Raw genomic sequence first — 21,748 nt, forward strand, 5'->3', positions numbered from 1 at the left:
CCCAACCCCATCCCTAACCCAAACCCATCCCTAACCCAACCCATCCCTAACCCAACCCCATCCCTAACCCAACCCCATCCCTAACCCAACCCCATCCCTAACCCAACCCCATCCCTAACCCAACCCCATCCCTAACCCAACCCCAACCCTAACCCAACCCCATCCCTAACCCAACCCCATCCCTAACCCAACCCATCCCTAACCCTCACATTCAAAATCCCAACCCTAACCCAATCCCATCCCTAACCCAACCCCAACCCTAACCCTCACATTCAAAATCCCAACCCTAACCCAACCCATCCCTAACCCAACCCCATCCCTAACCCAACCCCATCCCTAACCCAACCCCAACCCTAACCCTCACATTCAAAATCCCAACCCTAACCCAACCCCATCCCTAACCCTCACATTCAAAATCCCACCCAAACCCTAACATAATCTTTCTTTTCTTCTTTTTTAAATACGTATTTCTTTTTTTTTTTTTCCTCTTCCTCCAATTCTGTCTTTCAAGGCTTTTAAGTTTGAAGAAGTAGAAATGGGAAGAAAGAATTTTCCAGCATTTTCTTCCTCGAACTTTCTTGATATTGCTTAAATCAAGCGTCATTAAATAAAGAACATTGTTCATTGCTTTAGAATCCAAAGAGTCTCCAAGAGGAACCCCACAGGTAGAGTCTCCAAAATAAAACCAACTTTCCAAGTTCCCAAGGTATAACCACATTCCTGTTGAGCCTCCAAGATAGGTATCACATTCCGAGTCATCAAAACAAAACCCCCATTCCGAGTCTCCAAAAATATAACCATCTTTCCAAGTCCCCAAGGTAAAACCACAATTTTCAGAAATATTGGGGGTTTCCGTGATAAGTCTCACATAGTATAACTGCGGACCATCAGGGAAAACTTCCCTTTCCCAATTTTTTAGGGTTTCTATGATGTGTCTCACATAGTATAACTGCGGACCATCAGGGAGAATTCCCATTTCACAATTTTTTAGGGTTTCTATGATGTGTCTCACATAGTATAACTGCGGACCATCAGGGAGAACTCTCCTTGCCCAATTTTTTAGGGTTTCTATGATGTGTCTCACATAGTATAACTGCGGACCATCAGGGAGAACTCTCCTTGCCCAATTTTTTAGGGTTTCTATGATGTGTCTCACATAGTATAACTGCGGACCATCAGGGAGAACTCTCCTTGCCCAATTTTTTAGGGTTTCTATGATGTGTCTCACATAGTATAACTGCGGACCATCAGGGAGAACTCTCCTTGCCCAATTTTTTAGGGTTTCTATGATGTGTCTCACATAGTATAACTGCGGACCATCAGGGAGAACTCTCCTTTCCCAATTTTCAGAAATTTGTGGGTCTCCAATGTATGACTTGTATTCTGGCTCATCAAGGTAGAACTTGTTCAGTGGGTTTTGTTTTGATAACTCACAACAAGTATCATCATGGTAAAACTCTTTTTCAGGATTTTGTGGATCTCCAAGGTATAACTCTTTGGCTGGGTCATCAAGGTAGAACTCGTTCTGGGGGTCTTGGTTGTTCAAAATGTCTTCAAACAAAAAAATAACTTCATCCCAAGTTGTGTTAAAAGCAGAATTTTCATTTCGTATCTCAGATACAATTTCCTGTGAAAGAAAATAACAATGTATTAATTTAATACAATATTTTTTATTTGTATAAATCAAGCTCTATGAATATTAAAATAAACTTTGTTAACTCTTACACGAGTCTCATCTTAAAAAAAAAAAAAAAAAAAAAAAAAAAAATTAAATAAATAAATAAATAAATAAACAAACTTACCTCCATTGATAAGAGGTTCGAGTCCAGTTCATCAATCTGAAGGTTGAGTTCTACACAGGTAGTAGGACTCCATGGAATAGCAAAGTTATCCCATTCCATTTCGGCATAGTAGTCCATTCTCAAGTGAAGCAGAAAGCGTGTTTGAAAAAGCCTGTGTGGTCGGTGCCTTTTATAAGGACTGGGTGTGTCTTCCTGTGGAAATTCCCTGGGCGTGTCTTAACTGGAAATGATGTGATGGAAATTCCCTGAAAATGATGTAATGTATTACCTGGAAATGATACAATGCTGAAGAGTTTATAAAGTGGGTGGGACTTAGCAAAAGTGGGAGGAGCTTAGCAAAAGTGGGCGGGGCTTAGTAAAAAATGGGCGTGGCTTAACAAAAAATGGGCGGGGCTTAGTAAAAAATGGGCGTGGTTTACCAAAAAGTGGGCGGAGCTTACCAAAAAATGGTATGTGGCACTGGAGGCGCTCAAACAAGAACATTGAGGGAGGTTTACCATTTTATCTTAGCTCAGTTAAAATATCTTAATAAAGAACCAAACTCAAACATATTTTTTGTTAATATATTAGATGGTGAAGAGAGTTGTAGGAGAATTAAATTATTTCCCACGCATAAACAAATATTTGTAGGGTCGTTGTTTGAGTGGGTTATATTCACCAGATGATATTAAGAGTAAAAGGTTAAAAGGTCCATGAGGTCAGAAGGATCACAGGTGTTTAAGTGGTCTAATGAATAAGGATAACATGTCAAAAGGTTAGAAGGTTCGTAAAGAACAGGGTGAGAGAAATATAGGTGTTTAGGGGCAATGAGGGAGGGAAAGAATTAATATGGAAGTGAATGGGTCAATGTTTGAGTGGGTCAAAGATTAATCTGCCAGATGATATGTAGAAGAAGGATGATAGGTCTATAAGAGAAAACAAATATTTGTAGTGTTTGAGTGGTCTAATGAACAACATTAAGGATAGGTACTACAGACAAAAGGTTCATAAAGATGAGGGTGGGAGAAATAGAGGTGTTTATGATTTTTGAAAAAGACAAGGGGGTAAATGACATTAGATAGGGATTTCCCATGTTAAACGGAGGTGTCCCAGAAGCAACATTATTACACTACTTGTAATACAGTTATATCACAAATATAAGGACAATGGTTTTCCATTACCTTTGTTTGTTGCTTTTCTATAATCCTGAGCACTATTTTGAGGCCTTTATTGGATTCCTTGACCCAGAAAACTTAGGATTAGCATATTTAATTAAGTCTCTAGGTTGACTAGAAGCCGAGACATCGCAAAATATGTATTTTATGGCGGCCATTTTGAAAATCCAAATGGCGGCCATGCAGGTGTCTGTGCAAATGGAAACATTGATTTTCGGATTCTCCATGCTCTGATGATTCCAAAAATGTACAGGTTTGCTAATCTCCCAAAATTTTGAACGAAATTATATTTGTTAACATAGTGAACCTGACTAGTTGGAGTGCATTCAATCCGGCCAGCAATCAAAAAAGGTTTGGATGCCCCAGCTCGAGGCCAAACTCTCAGCCCTCATAATACGTCGTACAAATATACGATTATCATTGTAATTAATAAGTGTTTTTTTTTGTCTCGGCTCATGAAAGAGCATGGGGCAGAGGATAAAAGGCACCAACCCAAAAGTGGGCCAATCCTAGGCAATGGCTGGACATAACAAGTGGAATGTGTTACGGATTCGTCACTTCCACCTTTGTTGTTATTATATACTTTTAGGATTATTAGTTTCAGGTAATATTGTTGTTAAGATTTTTGTATGACATGGAGATGACTTCAGTAAAATGTAAAAATAAATGTTTGTGGAGGGAAAAGGAAAACGCGGCAAAGAAACCAGAAGAGGAGGAAGGGGGAAGATCGGCGGGGAAAAAGAGACAGCCGTGAGTTGCATCGAGCGGACTTCTCGATATTGGTCACGAATGAATTGAGGCTTCCCGTGAAAGGGATTGCCCGTGACATCATCCCATATTGCGGTTGAAATTAAACCTGCGTCTCAGGTTTTGGTACCGAGAGTGAACTATTGTTGGCGGGAAAGCAAGCGCCTCCATTACAGGCTGATACGCCATTTTTCCTCGAGGAGGCTGTCCGCCTGGTGCTTCGTGTTTTGTCTTTCGGATTCCCATATCGACCTCTTTGTGTTGATCGCCGTTGGTTTCCATATCAGCTTAATCGTTGGTGGACGTGAGGTGTGGATTGCACTCAAGTTTTGGGGGATCGTCACCCCGCGCCGCCATCTGCCCGACCTCACACCTCGTAACTCCTTGTCTGCAGACGCGCCGATACCTGCCTGTTGTTCTTGTCATTCTGCACAACTTCGACCTTCACCCAGCATGGGGATTCGTGCACAGACTTTGGGGAATGTTACATTCCACTCACGCTTGGCGTATCATGAGTTTATTGCTTTGAGAGCATTGGGGAATGATGGTACCATCATAAGTAGTGTAAATTTGATGCAAATGATATTTTCATGGTACTTTCTTTAAGAGTGTTAGGGTTACTGTTAGTGTTTGAGTCAGCCTGTCATCCTTCCGAGTTCGACAAATTGAGTACCAGTTCACTGGTAATTCCCTGTGTGTCACAAAAGGCGGCCAACAGGGTTGGCGGCAGGAAGGGCATCCGGCCGTAAAACATTGCTTCAAAAATGGGACCACGTCGCCCGAAAAAGGCCAACCCCTGCTCTGCGGGGGAAAATGGCCTCAAAAAAGGTGGTTCAATAGAGGTTATGCCTAATGAGGAGATGAAGAAGTTCAAGAAAAGTGATCATGTCATCATCATAAGGTTATAGACAGTCTGCGAAACTTACTGAACCCAGCATGCACTGCGATTCCTGGATAGCTCCACAACAGCCCAGGAAGCCAATAAGCATCATAAGGGCACCAGCTCCCATCAGAACATTGACCCCTGCACCACACAACCAGACAGGGTGAGGGGCAGAGGGAAGAGGGGAAGGATGAGACAGACAAAGATTTGGGTTAACATTGAGTTCTGCTGTTAGTTAAACAACATCTCAAATGCATTTTCAAAGCAAATCTGTAACGGTGAAATATTCCACGAAACATTTTGTTTATATTAATAAGTGGCTCCAAAGGGATTTTTAACCAGTTTCATGGTAGAACTGGGCTTTACCGTAAGGACCACACATCAATTAGAGCTGTAACATCACAGAGTTTCAGGAATTATTGAAGGATTCCTTAAGTAATCAGACAAACATGCACACGGAACAGAGATCAATGGTTGATCAGATTCACCCTTCCTAGTCAGGCCCAGAGGCAGGACCTGCAATTGTGACAAAATAGGGGAGGTTCTGCTTTTTGAAACCATTTTCATGGACTACCTGCCCCATGTTGGACATACTTTTGAAGTTTCAATTCAGGATATATGAAGGTGATGTCAAGGAAAACGCAAGAGGCAGTACCTGGCAGCGCAAACAAGGAAAAGTGAATTCCCGTGTAGGTAGCATGAAGGGAAAGGTGTAGGTGTAAATCATATTAGCCTTCCATGATTTGTTGGGCCACATCTACAGCAGCTTGAGGTTTTACCCTGGGATCCCAACATCATGAGCTATTTGATCAGATCGGGGCACCAAACTGGTCAACTCTAGTTCTTAAACAGATAAGTCAGACTTCAGAAAGCAAAATTTCAATTTTACCAGGGGTGGGAAGGTCTTACGGTAGGACAGAATGAATTAAACTAAAGAAATTCTGGAAAATACCAACGAAATAAAATAATTTAAAATGTCCAGAGGGAAATCAAGAAGGAACCGGGAGTCGTAAAGAGGGAGTGGAGAACACGGCATGATGAGGTGACAAAGACAATGAAAGAGATGGGCGAAGTAATGGAGGTAAAGGAGTGGGTGATGAGTGAACACACAAACATGATGGAATGTAAAATGGAAACGGATAAGGTGGTGTCAGATGGTGAACTCGTGAGGGTGCACCCGGAAATAACGAGGGTAACAGAGGAGGTGCAAGAGGTTAAAAAACTAAGTCAAAAATAATTACGGAGGAATAAATAGAGCTCCATGTGTGTTTGGTTCCATGTTTTGTGAAATACCATATACCTTGAGATCTTGAGATCACGTGAGATCTTGCGAGAGCACACCACAGCATATGGTCTGACGAATGAAGCAGTTATCTTACATACTGCATGTAAAATGTGCCCCATTTTGCTCGGGTGGGGGGCGGGCTGGGGGGGGGGGGGGCAGAATCGGCGGGCCAGAACTTTGATGCATGCCTGAAACGTATGACATCAAGACGTACTCTGCCAGGAAGTCAGGAAGTATGGTACAGTAGGAGCGAATCCGTTGTTCTTTATGCGTTATCTTGGTCCTTTTTTCAAAAGTGTCCATGTCTCACAACGATACAGAAGAACAGGATGGACGCATGTTCTGTAAATAAAATACAGAGCTTTGATGGTAAACTACGACGGTGCGTCTAGTTGCCCGATGACAGAACCAGCCATGTCAATTTGTCTACTCACACCAGGGCTGCAGTATCCAGATGAATGAATGTTGGAGCCCAGGTAGGTGAAGTGATCCACTGACTCTACAACTACGCCCAACTATTGCCATGAGGGCTTTAGGCCTAGGCTTTTAGCAACCAATTTAAAGTGATTGAACAGCAGGCCACGAGGGTCTCTCACAAATATGTCAGCATCATCTGCATAGAGTATATCGGTAATTACTTCTCTGCCAATATTGATTCCAAGCTGATCTGTACACCTTGACATTATCCAGTCCATGCCGCTGCAGAAGAGGGAGGGAGCAAGGATGCAGCCTTGACAAACTCCAGAAGACATGGGGAAAGGTGTTGATAAGTCAGTGTCCACTCCAATGCAAGCTGTTGTATAGTCATGTAGGTTCCGGATCAAGTTGAGAAGTTATGGCGGAACTCCATTTGCCTCTCACAACCTTCCATAGGGGTGTCCAGTCAACAGACTCAAATGCGGCATTGATGTCGATATACGCCATAATTAACGGGCACTGAAATTACCGATGAGGTTCTACATGAATAAAGAGGGCTAGTATAGGATCCATTTCAGACCTGTTTGGGTTTCTGAAACCAGATTGCTAGAGGCGTCTACCTTGTAGCAGGAGGGCGTGAATGTGGTGAAAAAAAACATGAGCAAATACCTTCCCAGGCACTGACATATCAAGGTGATCGGGCTTTACCTGCGGCAGTTAGAGAGGGGGCCTTTGCCTTTGTAAATGAGGATTATTATTCCATTTTTTCCACTCACCGACCTGCACCTAGATATCAATTTAGGTTATTTATTTGTTTTACGGAGGTGAAAATTTTTACGATTTTTTTTAACGAATTTACAATTTTTAAAATTTATTTATTTGTTTTACGGACGCGTTTACGGTCTTTACGTAAATGTTCATTGAGATTTATATTTCACAGTTTGTACTTATAGAAATTACAATTATCAAAGGCTAGATATCGATTGAGGTTTTTTTTTTTTTTACGGACGCCTTTATGGTTTTTTTAAGGGTGGACTTTCTATAGGCACTATTGTGGCAGAAGGTCGCTTGATGTTTGAACAAAGCAAAGTAATTTTGAAGTGGTATTGTAAATTCCAAAATGCGTGTGAAGTGCAAAGACTGGAGACGTGAATTTTGAATGGAACTTCCATCAGGAATACCAATTACAATAACCCGTGATAAATTTGAGACGTATGGTACTGTGCAAGATGCGTACACCCAACCGTTCATCAATGGGTGCGGAAAATTATGCGATTGTGTTACAGCAATTCACATGATCAGCACAAAAATCTTTAAGGAGATGTGTCGGGGTAAAAATAAATAATTGTCATCTCTGGACCAATCAGAGACAGCCATGGCCGAAGAGCATGTTGGGTACATTCATAATGTGATATAGTTGAGCCAGGCCAAAGGAAAAATGCTTGAGAGGCTGGAATCAGCAGGGCACCACACAGGCACATCTATTGCTTCTGCGCACACCAAATATTGACCTTTTCTTAGGTGTGTAATGGGTAGTTTTTCTTTCTTAAAATGTGTAAACATCTTTTTGAGACACCCTGTATATATAGCAAGAAAAATATACAGAATATAATTTGAAATATAAAATGGGGTATCTTGCTCAGAATTTTTTTTGAACACCCGACAATACATCTTCGGACTGAAACAATAATTCATCATGCGAATTTCCATCTGATGGGACCCTTACGAGATTTCTTTCACATCTCATGAGAGATGAGATCATAAGAGATATTTGGAAGGAATCACAAATGAGAACTGTTGATGTCACCAGGTCTCTAATTTTAAGAAAACGCAAATTGCAAACTCTGTGTGCAAATGTAAAAATAGTAGGAGTCTCCAGCTCAGTTATATTAGTTTAAGCTCATGTTCTATTTCCACATTACCAAAGATATTAATTATATTAAAGACCACATTTCATTGCTGTTTTCCCCAACATAATTAAGGGGTGGTTCCCACAAAAAGTCAACATTTTTTTCAGGAAACGAATCCCCCCTATGCCCCTCCCGTCACACCCAAATCCTCGGACAGTATCCATACATTGGTTAAACAAATCATTCGATTTGCTTGGCATTCAATTTGCATAGCTCTTCCTGGCATTGACAGGAGCTGCAGGACCTTGCAATTGCACTCCAATTATAGATGCCCCTCTGCAGCAATGACTCCATCAATGCCAGCCCTGCTGTGCTCGGAGTTGCACAAACTTTCCTCAAACAGTTTGTTTTTTTTTCAACTAAAAAATGTGGATTGCAAAGAAAGTCACACAAATTGCGCCATACAGTACCCCATCCATCCGCTAAGCTATAGGCAGACAACAGCTGTATCTCGATCTGTTGATATATAGTTAATGGTAGACAGCGTCAGGAATGCGATTCTCAAGAATGCAATTTCACAACAGAAAATAGGAGCAAAAGAGTTGAGGTGTACAGTCAGCCTCGATTTTGGACGTTTAACCAGGTGTTACTGGACCAATGCATGCATCCTGGAGTTTCTGGAGAGGGTCAGAGGGTCAGAAGGCCAAGGCAATGGAGGGAGCTAATGATCCCCCTGCAGTATTGCTCCCCATGCTGGGCTGGTGCTCCTGCTTCTTACCTTGCTCCTCTTGAGGCAGTTGAAACCCGCACTAGAGGCGGTTAAAACAAACCTGGGGGCCACCAATCTTTCTGTAATGTGAAGGCATTATGCTTCAGATCATTGCAGGAGATGCCAATAATGTTAAGAGCTTCAGATTACACAGATTCCAGGAGAGGCAGAGTTGATACTGGGGCACCAATCCATAGAGGTACTCCATTGTAGTACATAGTACTCCATTGAGCCACAGTTTTGAAGGATGTGAGTAGTCTTGATTTTTCAAGGAATAACTTGGCTCGACAAGCTGCCGAATCTGCGGCTGGCTTTGGGGGAGGGGGGCAGCTCTGTAATGTGTTTGGCCCAGGAGAGGTGATGGTGAGGCCGAGAAGTTGAATACACTGAACCTCTTTCAATGGCTGACAATGGAAATACATTTGTTTGACAATTCTTCTGGAGCACGTGCAGTGGGATGGGAGTCATGTGCAACACAATGTGGAGTCATCTGCAAAAATTGAGAGGGTTTTCCAGAGCATCAAATAGGTCGTTTGTGTTGATTAGGAAACACTGAGCCCAAGACACTGCATGGAGGCATTCCAGTCTCCATTGGGAGAAGGGGAAAAGGTTTCAATTGGTCGTGAAACGTAGACTATGCAAATGGAGGAAATCAGAAAGCCAAGTGTGAATGTGGCCATATAGGGCGCCATTGGCGAAATAAAGTTTGTTGTTTATGTGTGACAATTCTGATTGCAACCTAAACTTATTTTATTACCCCGCACCCTCAAAGAGAGAAGCGGAGTTAAGCAATATTGGTTCACTTTGTCTATCTGTTTGTCTGTCCGCAAACATCAGTTTATGATGGAGTAATGACTTAATTAAAATTGAATGTTAAATTTTGAACAAGAACCAGAAAATGAATCTGTAGTTTAGCAGTCTTTTGTCTGAATTTGTCCTGACTGTATATGTGTATAAAGGAGCGAGATCATTTTTTGTCTCCCTGTCTGTCAGTCAAACAAAATTGAAAATCATTCCAAACAGGAAATGTACTGTTTTTAGCGATGTCATAAAGGACACAAACAACGGGCATGAAGAACTAATGCAACATGTTAGACAAGGTGGTGTAGAAGACGTTGCATCAACGGCGGTAAACCTCCAAAAACTTTTTTCTACAACCTTTAGAATCTTTATTTTATTTAAATTTAGTTATATGCTTGAAAACTGTAGAATACAAATCGCCTTACTGTCACCTCCAAAAACCTTTTGTTTAGCAGGACTCGGACAAAATATTACGGCATTTTACATCATAATATTGACCAATCAAATTTGCTGCTCACAAAGCTCGCAGGTTTCCTTTTTTCTCAAGACTGCACGGCGTAAGGTGTTCCGTGAACTCTCTAGTTCGCCATTGTGGTAAACCTCCGGACATAGTACATCCATTGTGCATCAAGCAGACAATCCATTATAAATTAGCCACAGAACCCAAACACACTTTTAAGTATTATGTTCAAAAATGATGGAACAGCTGCCTTAATGCAATTTTTTATTATAAATGATCGAGGCTCGTGTAAGGGCTAGAGCAGAATGGAAGGGAACAAAATTGAAAGGGGGAACACCAACAACTAAGACTACAAACTACAACAACTACAAACCAACCGACAACTACGAAATAAAAACAGGTGAGGGAGAGGGGAGGAGAAAATCCCAAAAACCTGGAAAAAGTAAGTGCTTGGAAATGGGGTAATTTGGGTAAATGGGACATAATGAGCTCAATGCACTTACCATGGAGGTAATGAGCACTCAATATTCCTAAAGTCTTGGTAAGGAGCCAACACTAATGCATGTATGTGGGAATGGGAGATGTGAGGCTGATCGGAGAAATATAAAAATGAGAACAGGAATGTAACTGAGGATTAAAGAGATAGGAGGGTTGTGGATTGTGGATAAGAGGGAAAGATGTTTGTGTTGGGGGCGGGGAGGTAATTAGGAGGGTATGTGTGAGTAGGGGTAATTAGGAGCCACGTGTGAGGGGGGAGGGCAATTAGGGGGGCAGTTGTGATGGGGGCATAAGTAAGGAAATTCCACCAGATTGGCATTGGTAATAAACATGTGACCTCCCAAAACAATCACAAATTATTTCCCATCTTTTGTACTTTAAGGGGGTAGAAAGTTCATAGCTCATGTGGGATGCCTTTGCTGTATTTTCCTGCTCCTTTTGCACTCGCTCATCATAATGAGACTATAATTAAGACAACTTGCTGGCCTTGGAAAATCCACAGAACCATCAATTAAGGCAAATTACAAGGATAGATACATTCAAATTACACCGCCCCCATGCCAAACAAATAAATATCCTCCAGCGCGGCATTTCTGGGGCACTTGGCAATACCACCGTGCAGCACATAGAGGCGGTATTGGGATGGAGAAAAAAAAAAAAACCACCTTTAGAGGCCATTTTTCCCCGCAAAGCGGGGGTTGGCCTTTTTCGGGAACCGTGGTTGTTGTTGTTTTTCGGTCCCCTTTTTGAAGCAATGTTTTACGGCCGGATGCCCTTCCTGACGCCAACCCTTTTTGCCGCCTTTAACGACAAACAGGGAATTACCAGTGAACTGGTACTCAATTTGCCGACCTCGGAAGGATGACAGGCTGAGTCAACCCCCCTGGCGTTAATTCAGCGATCGACCGGGATTCGAACCCAGGATCCTAGGATCCTAAGCTGGCACCCTAGCCGCTAGCCAAACACCAGGGTATTGGGATGGAGAGGTGTGCAATAATTGATTGATTAATTGCATAATTAAAATCAATAAATACTAATTGTGAAATAATTTCTTAATCAATTGGCTAATAGAATACCTCAACCACCAGTGTTTCATCCGAAGCTGTAGCTTTTTGAAGATTAATTAAATAAGTCATTAATCGAAAAAAGTATAATTAATTTATTAATTATCTCATCAATAAATAATTTATCGATTAATTGATTAATCAATAAATCAAAAATGCCATTTACAGCCAAATCACTTGGTGACTGTCGTGTCTGAATATCAGCTTCCTAGCTCAAAAGGTGCCTGAGATATTGCGCAGATGAGAAAGAAAATAAATAAGTGATTAATAACCGGAAAAAATAAATAATAATCGTAAAACAATAAAATTATTCATCAATTGGCTAATATAAAAGCTAAACCACCACTGCTTTATCCAAATCTGTAACTTAAAAAAAAATTAAGTCATTAATCGAATAATTTAATAATTATTCGATTAATTAATCAATAAATCAAAAATACCCTTTAAAGCCAAATCACTTGGTCATTGTCATGTCCAAATATCAGCTTCCTAGCTCAAAAGGTGCCTGAGATAATGCCCAGATGAGAAAGGAAATAAATAAGCACCTGTACTTAATCGATAATAATAATTAAGTAATGAATCAATTAACTGAATAATCAAAAACACAAAAATATGTTTTTGTCAAAGCACCTGTTCACTATTGTGCCCAAATTTCAGCTTCCTAGCTCAAAGGATGGCTGAGATATCGTCCGGACAAACAAGAAAGAAACCGAAGTGAAAACGGAGTACTCCCTTTCGGTGCCCGGCGATGACGTCATGCAGTGCCTGGAGATGGAATGGGAAAGGAGCGGTGTACAACAATAAAGGTAGCCGAGGTCAGCTTTGTATTTGTATTGTGATAGATTGTCCAGATACATATTGGTCACCGAGTGGATCCAAGGATGAGTTCCAATGAACATAAAGCAAACAAATTTGTTCCTCGAATGAAAAATCCTCCAGAAAGGTTAATTTGGCCATATATCAGAGGTGCATTAGGGAAGGACAATAACGCGAGTTGATTGAATAGCTCTCTGTGCACAAAACGCTTCATATTTCTGGCATTCCTCCCAGGTCCAGAATTTAAAGAGAAGACAGAGAAAGCTGCTGGCACTGATTGATAAAAAAGTGAGAAACATCCCAACATGCTCACCAACATGATAATTACAAAGCATGATAAAATGGCCGAATGTACGAGATGGAAAAAATCTACCATATAAAACACAATGTCTGTTTGGGCGTTTGTGCAGATATCTGATGTCTGTCCCCTTCGATAAGGGGAGGTTTTATAGGCTTTGAGTAGCGTTTTAGGAGGGATTTGAGTGGGGTTTTAATGGGCAATCTTTGAACACGACTGTGTGTGCACCACGGTCAAAAGACTCTGAGGACCGAAAATACCCAGAGGACCCTTAATAACCCTGAAGACACCCAAAGACCAAAAAAAACCTCAAAGACCTGAAATGCCCCGAAGACTTAAATTACCCCAAATACCCTTAAAGTCCCCGAGAACCCAAAAATACACGAAGAAACAAAAGACCCCGAAGACCAAAAAGACCCGAACACCCAAAAGACCCTGAATACCTGAATCCCCAAAAGACCCCAAATACTCAAAAGACCCAGAAGACTCTTAAAGACCTTGAGGACCGAAATGACCTAAAAGACCCTGAGGACCCAAAATATCTCAATGACCCAAAATACCCCCAAAGACCCCGAATAACCAAAATACCTGAATACCCAAAAGACCCCGAATACCTGAAACCCCAAAATATCCCGAAGACTAAAAAGACTCTTTAAGACCCAGAGGACCCAAAATACCTAAAAGATCCAGACAGAGATCCCAAAAGACTCAAAGGACCCCAAAGACCCAAAATACCCAGATTATGGAAACTACCCAAAATGACCCAGAGGACCCAAAAGCGCCAGAAGATGGAAACGAACCAGAGGACCCAAAAGACCCCAAGGACTCAAAAGACCCCAAACAACAGTAATTACGTCTCTTCTATTGGAATTGGACTTGCAAACTGAGCCTCAAGGGTGGTTGGTGTACGGAAGCGATTTTTTTCTCCAAAATAACAATAAATACAGGGAGGTGAAATTTGCTGAACGTGATATGCAACACGTGGCATAAGATGAGTGTTCATTTACATCCATAGGATGTCTCATAAATACCTGATGCTAGGCTGAGGCTTCAGACTGGCATGCTCACGAGGCTGTACCATTGAATAAACTATGCCAACTCGTCATTATTGACGGGCTTTTTACCTCCGCCATCAAAGGTGGATGGAGGTTATGTTTTCACCCCTGTCTGTCCGTTTGTGAACAAAATATTTCAAAAAGTTGTGGACAGATTCAAAAGAAATTTGGCAGAGATGTATAAGTCCCCAAGTCCAGGCCGGGTTGCCCATTTGCCCAGTCCCTCCCAGTTGCCCAGTTGCCCAGTCCCTCCCCAGCCCAGTTGCCCAGTCCAGTTGCCCAGTCCCAGTTGCCCAGTCCCAGTTGCCCAGTTTCCCAGCCCAGTTGCCCAGTCCCTCCCCAAGTCCAGGCCGGGTTGCCCATTTGCATTTTGTCCTCATATTCTCTGGATTGTGGAAGTCTCCCTGAGAGATCAATTAGATTCAGGAAATAGACAGTGAAGATCATCAAAACCCAACATCGTTGTTCTATAGGCTTCTTTGCATCGGTGTGAAATTAAATATTCAAGGAAGGACAGCAGGAATTTACATTTGCAAAAAAGCAAGATCAAAATATTGATAATTAAATATAAAATATAAAATATACATAATCAAAAATATCAAGATCAAAAAAAACATTAAAATGTGAATTAGAAAGATAATTGTCATCAAAATAATAGACCGCTTTTCTTCAAAAATAGAATTATATTGCACAACCTGCGGACGTCAAAATCCCCAGCAACAAAAACCCAGTTAATCTTTGCTGCTTTATTATGGCCGGTTATTATGGATTCCGATTCCGATTGTGATTTATTGGGAGAAAGGGGAAAAAATCTGCAGATAGCAACATTTGTGATGCCAGGAAGTGGTGGCATCAAACCCAGTGCACTGGATTGTGATGCCGGTGTGAAACAGCGGCTGAGATTTGAAATTCGATGAAATGGAAATCGTGCACTCTCACGACTACAGGACGAAATCGATTTAAGACACGGTGTTTGGGGAGAAACAATATCGGACACACGCCAAGCTTTGGCATGACAGAGTTTCCTCCAGAATCTTGCGTGACAGCAAATCCAAATTGAGAAAACTTGGAAGAAATTCTTCAACTTAGACCCATTATGGAGGACACCACTAAGCGTATCAATCATCATCGTGTATTTCAGTGTTTAGAAGAGCTTCATGCAACAAACTTCTGAGAATCTCAACTACACTTAATTTGGTCGTTGCCAATAGTTGCACCAGTGACGTCATGGAGCGTCACAGAAGATTTCTGTTGCACTGCATTTCAATTAATAAAGAAACATGAAAGCAATTGCATTTTTGTCCTTTAAAATCATGGTATTTCATACCAATACTTGCGTTCGCTCTAATTAAAATAGTTAGGTCTTTGGTATCTGAGCAGGTAGCTCATGAAGGTGGGGTTCGCATGTACAAAACTGATATTCTGTTTTGATTTGTCTATTGTCTCTTAATGTCCTCATCGTTGATCCAAAGGAATATCTGATGTCCCTTAACGTCTGTCTGTGGTCTTCATGTAGTACTTTTCCAAGATCTTCCTGAGAGACTGCAAATTGAAAAGGTAGGTGAGATATTTTTTTTACAATCAAAGTGGTGAAATAATCAAACTGGAGCAGTTTTCCCAATCATTGAGACGACTTCAAATCCTCTGTAAATCCATTCTTGTTTGTATCTGGCCTCCACAGCTGTCGTAGATCACCAAATAGGTTCATTCCTTCGAGCCAAACTTAAAACTGCAAATGCTTTGCGGTGATTAAACCTCGACTTCTGGTCAATGGTTTGGCATGAAGTATGTGCTTGACATGAGCCAATGCGAGTGATGTAACCGCACAATGGTTAAGTTGATTACTGCTCAATAAATGAAGGCCCCAGCAATGGTGAACGATGCATTAATCAGACACCGGTCAAGCTTTTCTTTACACTGAGACCATCACTAAAATAATAACATGTACCATGCACTTTACAGAGTGTTGGTGATGCCGAAACAGTTTATTGGCAAGGGTCATACTCGGTGGTTTGGCATTGCCTTACCACCATTATTTGTCCATGCTCTTGATTGGGCAATATTTGTCCATTCTTCTGTACAAAACTGTTCAAACTCAGTCATGTTGCATGTAGAGCGTTTATGGACAGAAATCTACAAGTCATGCCACAGATCTTCAATTGGATTTAGGTCGGGGCTCTGACTGGAACACTCAAGGACATTTATATTTTTGTTCCTTAGCCACTGAAGTGTAGCTTTGACTGTGTGCTGTGGGCTGTGGTCATGCTGAAAGGTGAACTCCATTCCAATTTCAGCTTTCTTGAAGAGAGCAGCAGGTTTTCCTCTAGGGCTTTTCTGTATTTTGCTCCATCCATTTTCCCTTCTACCCTGGAAAGTGCACTAGTCCCTGCTGATGAGAACCATCCCCATAACATGATGCTGCTGCTGCCATGCTTCTCAGTAGGGATCTTGTTCTTTGGGTGATGTGTTGTGTTGGGTTGGGTTTGCATTTAGGCCAAAAAGTTCCATCTTGGTTTCGTCAGACCACAAAACGTTTTGCCACATGGCTTCAGAATCTCTGGAGTGTTTTTTTGCATACCTCATATGGGACTCAAGGTGGGATTCTTTGAGCAACGGCTTCCTTCTTGCCACCCTACTGTACAGGCCAGACTTGTGAAGTGCTTGGGATATTGTTGTTTCATGCACACTGTGACCAGTCTTTGCCATAAAGGCCTGCAGCTCTTTCACAGTTAGCATTGGCCTCTTGGTGGCCTTTCTATTCAGTCTCCCCCTTGCTTGGTCATCCAGTTTGGAGGGATGGCCTGATCTAGGCAGGGTATTGGTACCATACGCCTTCCACTTCTTAATGATTGTCTTTATTTTGTTTATTAACAGTGCGTTAAGGGACGACCTGGGCTCACAAGATAACCTTGGGGTACTCACATTCTCTAGGCTTTCTAGCCTGGGCTGGCATCACGAAAGCCGGGGTTCGCATCGCGACCCAGCTATAAACTGTCATCCTGGTGTTTCACAGACTCGTTAAATCATCAATGTGTGCCGTCCCTTCGATGGACGTTAAGTTGGCATCCCGTCTTCCAACAATAGTTGGTGGATGCTGAAGATCTCCGTGGTGTCCTTCACGAAGAGTGGGCGAGCTATCACCGGCAACCTGAACAAATTACAAATTCCTGCCCGAACTACTGCTGGGAAGGCAATGGCAAACCATCCAGTATAACCTTTGCTCAGGAAGCTGCTTTGGTGGCACAGACACTCTTTAACGAGTATGGTACATCAGTTATGTACAGTATGGTACAAAAAAAAATAGAAAAGTAAATTAAAGCAGTTAAAAAAAGATAGAGCACAGACATGTAGAGAGGAGAGAAGAGTGGGGGAGAAGTGAGTGGGGGAAAGGGGACTGGGGGAGAGGGGAGTGAGGGAGGGAGCAAGATGTGAGGGGAGGGAGTGGGGGAGAGACTGGGGAGTGTGGGAGAGACAGGTGAGTGGAGAGATACAGGGGAGTGGGGAGATACATGGGAGTGGGGAGGAAGAGGAGCAGGGGAAGGAGTGGGGGAGTCATGGGAGTGGTGGAGACAGGAGAGTGGCAGAGACAGGAGACAGCGGAGGGTGAGGGGAGTGGAAAGGGAGAGAGTAGGGAAGGAAGTGGAGTGGGGGAGACAGGGGAGTGGCGGAGACAAGAGACTGGCGAGTGGTGGAGAGATGGGAGTGGGGAGAGAGGGGTGTGGGGGTAGAGAGGAATGTAGGAGAGAGGGGAGGGACAGGGGAATGGGGGAGAGAGTGGGTGAGGGGGAAAGGGGGAAAGGGGACAGCGGAGAGGGAAGAGGGGATAGGGAGAGAAAGGGAGGGAGAGAGAGGAGGAGAGGAAGCGGATGCTTTTATACCTTTGCTAGCTTTTTCCGTCACTTGGGATGGGTACCCTTCCTAGTAGTAGTTAAACATCATGTTTATGAATCGTCCTTATTTGTTTGGGAGCTCCGTATCTGTTTTGTGCTTTATTAAACCCACCATCTCTTCTGGGTGCCAATGATTCCGATTATTGGAAACCCTGGAGGATTAAATTAGTGACAATGATCTCGACCACATTCGGAATATAGGAACAGATTCATATCGCTCACCGTGATCCCTGTTTCATTCGGCCATCCACAAATTAAATGTAATTTTTAATGATCTCGTCGTTTTTAAACTATCTTAAAACATGATCTCCACCGTGTTTGGTCTCCGTGCCACCTTCAGTCACGGTTGTGGTTGAGCGGTTGATGTGGGGGCTGTACACGTGACAGTATTGCCAATTGCATCAGCATGCATCACAGTTCTTAATTCCATAGAACGCAAGCATTAGTTTGAATTAAAAGCAAGATGTGGTTGTTACACATTTGTGTTAAAACACGGAGTGGAACTAGGGTATTTAAGACATTTGAGCAGACCAGGCCATACCAGGAGCAGTAGAAGAGTTGGTATACAGTAATAGGAAAGCAATGCGTTTTAGAGGTAAAATAAGCCAGATACATTGAAGGAATAAAAAAGGACTGGACTTAACTTGACCAGCATATTTAGTCGACTGCAAGACGAAGGCCTCCTTGAACCTGATACATTCTGGTCTAATCAATGCAATTTGGGGTCTTGTACTGGAGTGCTTGTTACCCTTTGCCAAGAATCTCCATGGAGCAGGTTGCGCATCTTATGTCAGGGAGGCTTCGATGTTCTACGATCTCTGCCGGGTACAAGACTGCTCTGCTCTCCTAGCTGTTTCCTCAGACATTTCGGCCTTTTAACAATCCTGTCCGAATCGTGTGTGAGTGGGTGTGCCAGTGTGTGAGTGGGTGTGCCAGTGTGTGTCTGGGCCTATAAAGGGGAAGATTTTATTGTAATATAAGGATCTACTGTATATTATATCTATTTATTAAGCGGGAGTAATGCATTCGATCGTGTCCGTCCGTGTGTGTGTGTGTGTGTGTGTGTGTGTGTGTGTGTGTGTGTGTGTGTGTGTGTGTGTGTGTGTGTGTGTGTGTTCGTATGTTCGTGTGTTCGTGAACAAGATATCTGGAAAAGTTATGAACGGACTTGGATGAAAGTTGGTGGGATGATTGCCCTTGGGATAAGGAAGAATTGATTAGTTTTTGGTGAAGCTCAGGATATTATTCCGGATCCAGGAATTTTTGAAGGATTTTTTTTACCATTGGAAGATAGGGCTCAGCAGCGGCCACCCACGGCGGGAGTATGCGCTCCACTGAGTGGCGTTCTAGTTCATATTCTGTCTGGATCTGTCTGTAAATGTGCCTCATGATGATTTCAATAAACCATTCTTCATTAAGATTGTGTGCATCTGCTCCGCAATCCGTCTCCTGGGCGCCACTCATTTGGGTGGCATTGGCAAATCCCTGGGAATCGAAATTAGGTTAACATCCTGATAACAGGCCTGGAATTAGACCACACTCGGAATAGGATCGTTTACCTCCGCTCGGAGAAGCGATCGCCTCTAAATTGGCATGGAGCCGGCCATCGACAAAGCGACTACTTCAGGGTTTTGCATCACAAAGTGTGTCATTACTCAGATGGGAATTAAGCTGGGTGTCCTGCCTGCTAGCTTTAGTTTGTGGACATTTAAGATAAATCAGTGTCTTTTGATGAAGAATAGGCGAGGCACCCAAATTCTTTCCTAAACTGTGGATAGCAAGTGGTCTTGTCTGGAGACTGGGATTGCTTGCTATCTCAGAGTGTGATTCCTGTACGGGCAACACCTTCATTACCCTCCGCTTGCGAGGTAAAAAGCGAGGTTAAGCATTCAGGTGCGTACGTGTGCAGTGTCTGCAATTTAAAAATTCATTTTCTCCGCAACGGTTGGTCCGATTGACAGGAAATTTTCACCGTAGGTGCAACTCAACCTGTATAATTTTTTAATGATAATTGTGACGTCATGGGTCACGTGGTTCGGCCGCCATCTTGGATAAACCGAAAAAAATTCCCCTCCACATCTCCCAAACCGCTCAATGGAAAACAAATTGAAACAAGGCTCATTGTCAAGTACTCCCCACAGGGCGCAGCATATATTCATGATGATGTCATCGGTGCTTCATTATGACGTCATAATTAGACAAGTAGAACGCGATCAGTTTGAAATTTCTTGAGTGTGATCGACACAAACATTGTACGTGAGAATTAAATTTATGACGTCATCATTCACGTCATTCGGCTGCCATATTAAATTGAACATAAATCTATGTCGTCAAAAAAGCACCCAAACACAGCAGCTAATAAACACCACACAAATACATTCCGGTAAGGGTCTGCAAACACTGATTGCTCTTTATTGTTACCCTCGCCTGGAGAGGTATTGCATTTGAGTCCGTTTGTTACTTGCCGGAAAAGATTCCGGCAAGTATGTTGATCGGTTGGTTTGTCTGTCTGTCTGTCTGTCTGTGTGCAGCACTACATCTACACCGTTGCACATAGAATCACCAAACTTTACACACATATTTGTCTTGCCCTGGAATAGACTGTGCCCAATTGATGACGTCATCGGTCACGTGGTTCGGCCGCCATCTTGGAAAAACTGAAAAACTTTGCACCTCTATATCTCCAAAAGTGCTGAATAGAAAAAATTGAGACATGGCTCATTGTAAAGAACTCTCCATGGGGAATAAAATATGTTAATGATGATGTCATAGGTGCCTCCATTATGACGTCATAATTCGACAAGTACAAAACTTCATCCGATCAAGATGGAATTTCTTGAGCATCATCAAGGAATAAATTAGTTTAGAAAACAAATAATGATGACATCATCGGTCACATGGTTTGGCCGCCATATTTGTCCAAAATGGCCGATAAAAAAGCACATTCCGGCAAGTCCTCGTTCTCTGACCGATTTCTCATCTGTTTGTCTGTCTGTCTGTCTGTCTGTCTGTGCGCAGCACTACATCTACACCGTTGCACGTAGAATCGCCAAACTTTACAAACATATTGGTCTTGCCCTGGAATAGACTGTGCCCAATTTTTAACTCTCTCGGCCCAAGGCCTCCATTATGACGTCATAATTTGATAATTCGACAAGTACAAAACTTCATCCAATCAAGATGCAATTTCTTGAGCGACATGACGGCATAAACTGGTGGAGAAAAAAAATTAATGATGACGTCATCCGTCACGTGGTTCGGCCGCCATCTTGGAAAACCGAAAAACTTTGCACTTCTATATCTCCCAAAGTGCTGAATAGAAAAAATTGAGACATGGCTCATTGTAAAGATATCTCCATGTGGAATAAAAATATGTTCATAATGATGTCATAATTCGACAAGTACAAAACCTCATCCGATCAAGATGAAATTTCTTGAGCGTCATGTAGGCATAAATTGGTGGAGGGAAAAAAATGATGACGTCATCGGTCACGTGGTTCGGCCGCCATCTTGGATTGAACATAAATCTACGTCGGCAATAAAGCACCCAAACACAGCAGCTAATAAACACCACACAAATACATTCCGGTAAGGGTCTGCAATCTCTGATTGCTCTTTCTCATTACCCTCACCTGAGGAGAGGGAATTGCATTTGAGTCCGTTTGTCTGTCTGTCTGTTTGTTTGTCCGCATAGAATAAATGATTTTCTCTGCAACCGTTGGTCTGATTGACAGGAAATTTTCACCATAGGTGCAACTCCACCTGTATACTTTTTTAATGATAATTATGACGTCATTGGTCACGTGGTTCAGCCGCCATCTTGGAAAAACTGAAATAATTTGCACCTCGACATCTCCGAAAGCGCTTAATAGAAAAAATTGAGACATGTCTCATTGTAAAGAACCCTCCATATGGAATAACATCTGTTAATGATGATGTCATAGGTGCCTCCATTGTGA

At 42.3% G+C, this 21,748-nt stretch overlaps 1 protein-coding gene across 2 annotated transcripts in view; it reads right to left on the minus strand.

The window, feature by feature from the left end:
* The window catches only part of LOC137432245 (CD9 antigen), a 65,957-nt gene that overhangs the window by 40,377 nt on the left and 3,832 nt on the right, over window positions 1-21,748 (minus strand). For both annotated transcript variants that reach the window (XM_068124001.2, XM_068124002.2), the window contains exon 3: window positions 4,630-4,727. In XM_068124001.2, coding sequence (XP_067980102.2) covers window positions 4,630-4,727 — 98 coding nt within the window. The remainder of the gene's footprint in view (window positions 1-4,629; window positions 4,728-21,748) is intronic.

The sequence above is a fragment of the Myxine glutinosa genome, chromosome 8 (assembly GCF_964187855.1).
Source record: "Myxine glutinosa chromosome 8, kmMyxGlut1.1, whole genome shotgun sequence".
In the NCBI taxonomy this organism is placed as follows: Eukaryota; Metazoa; Chordata; class Myxini; order Myxiniformes; family Myxinidae; genus Myxine; species Myxine glutinosa.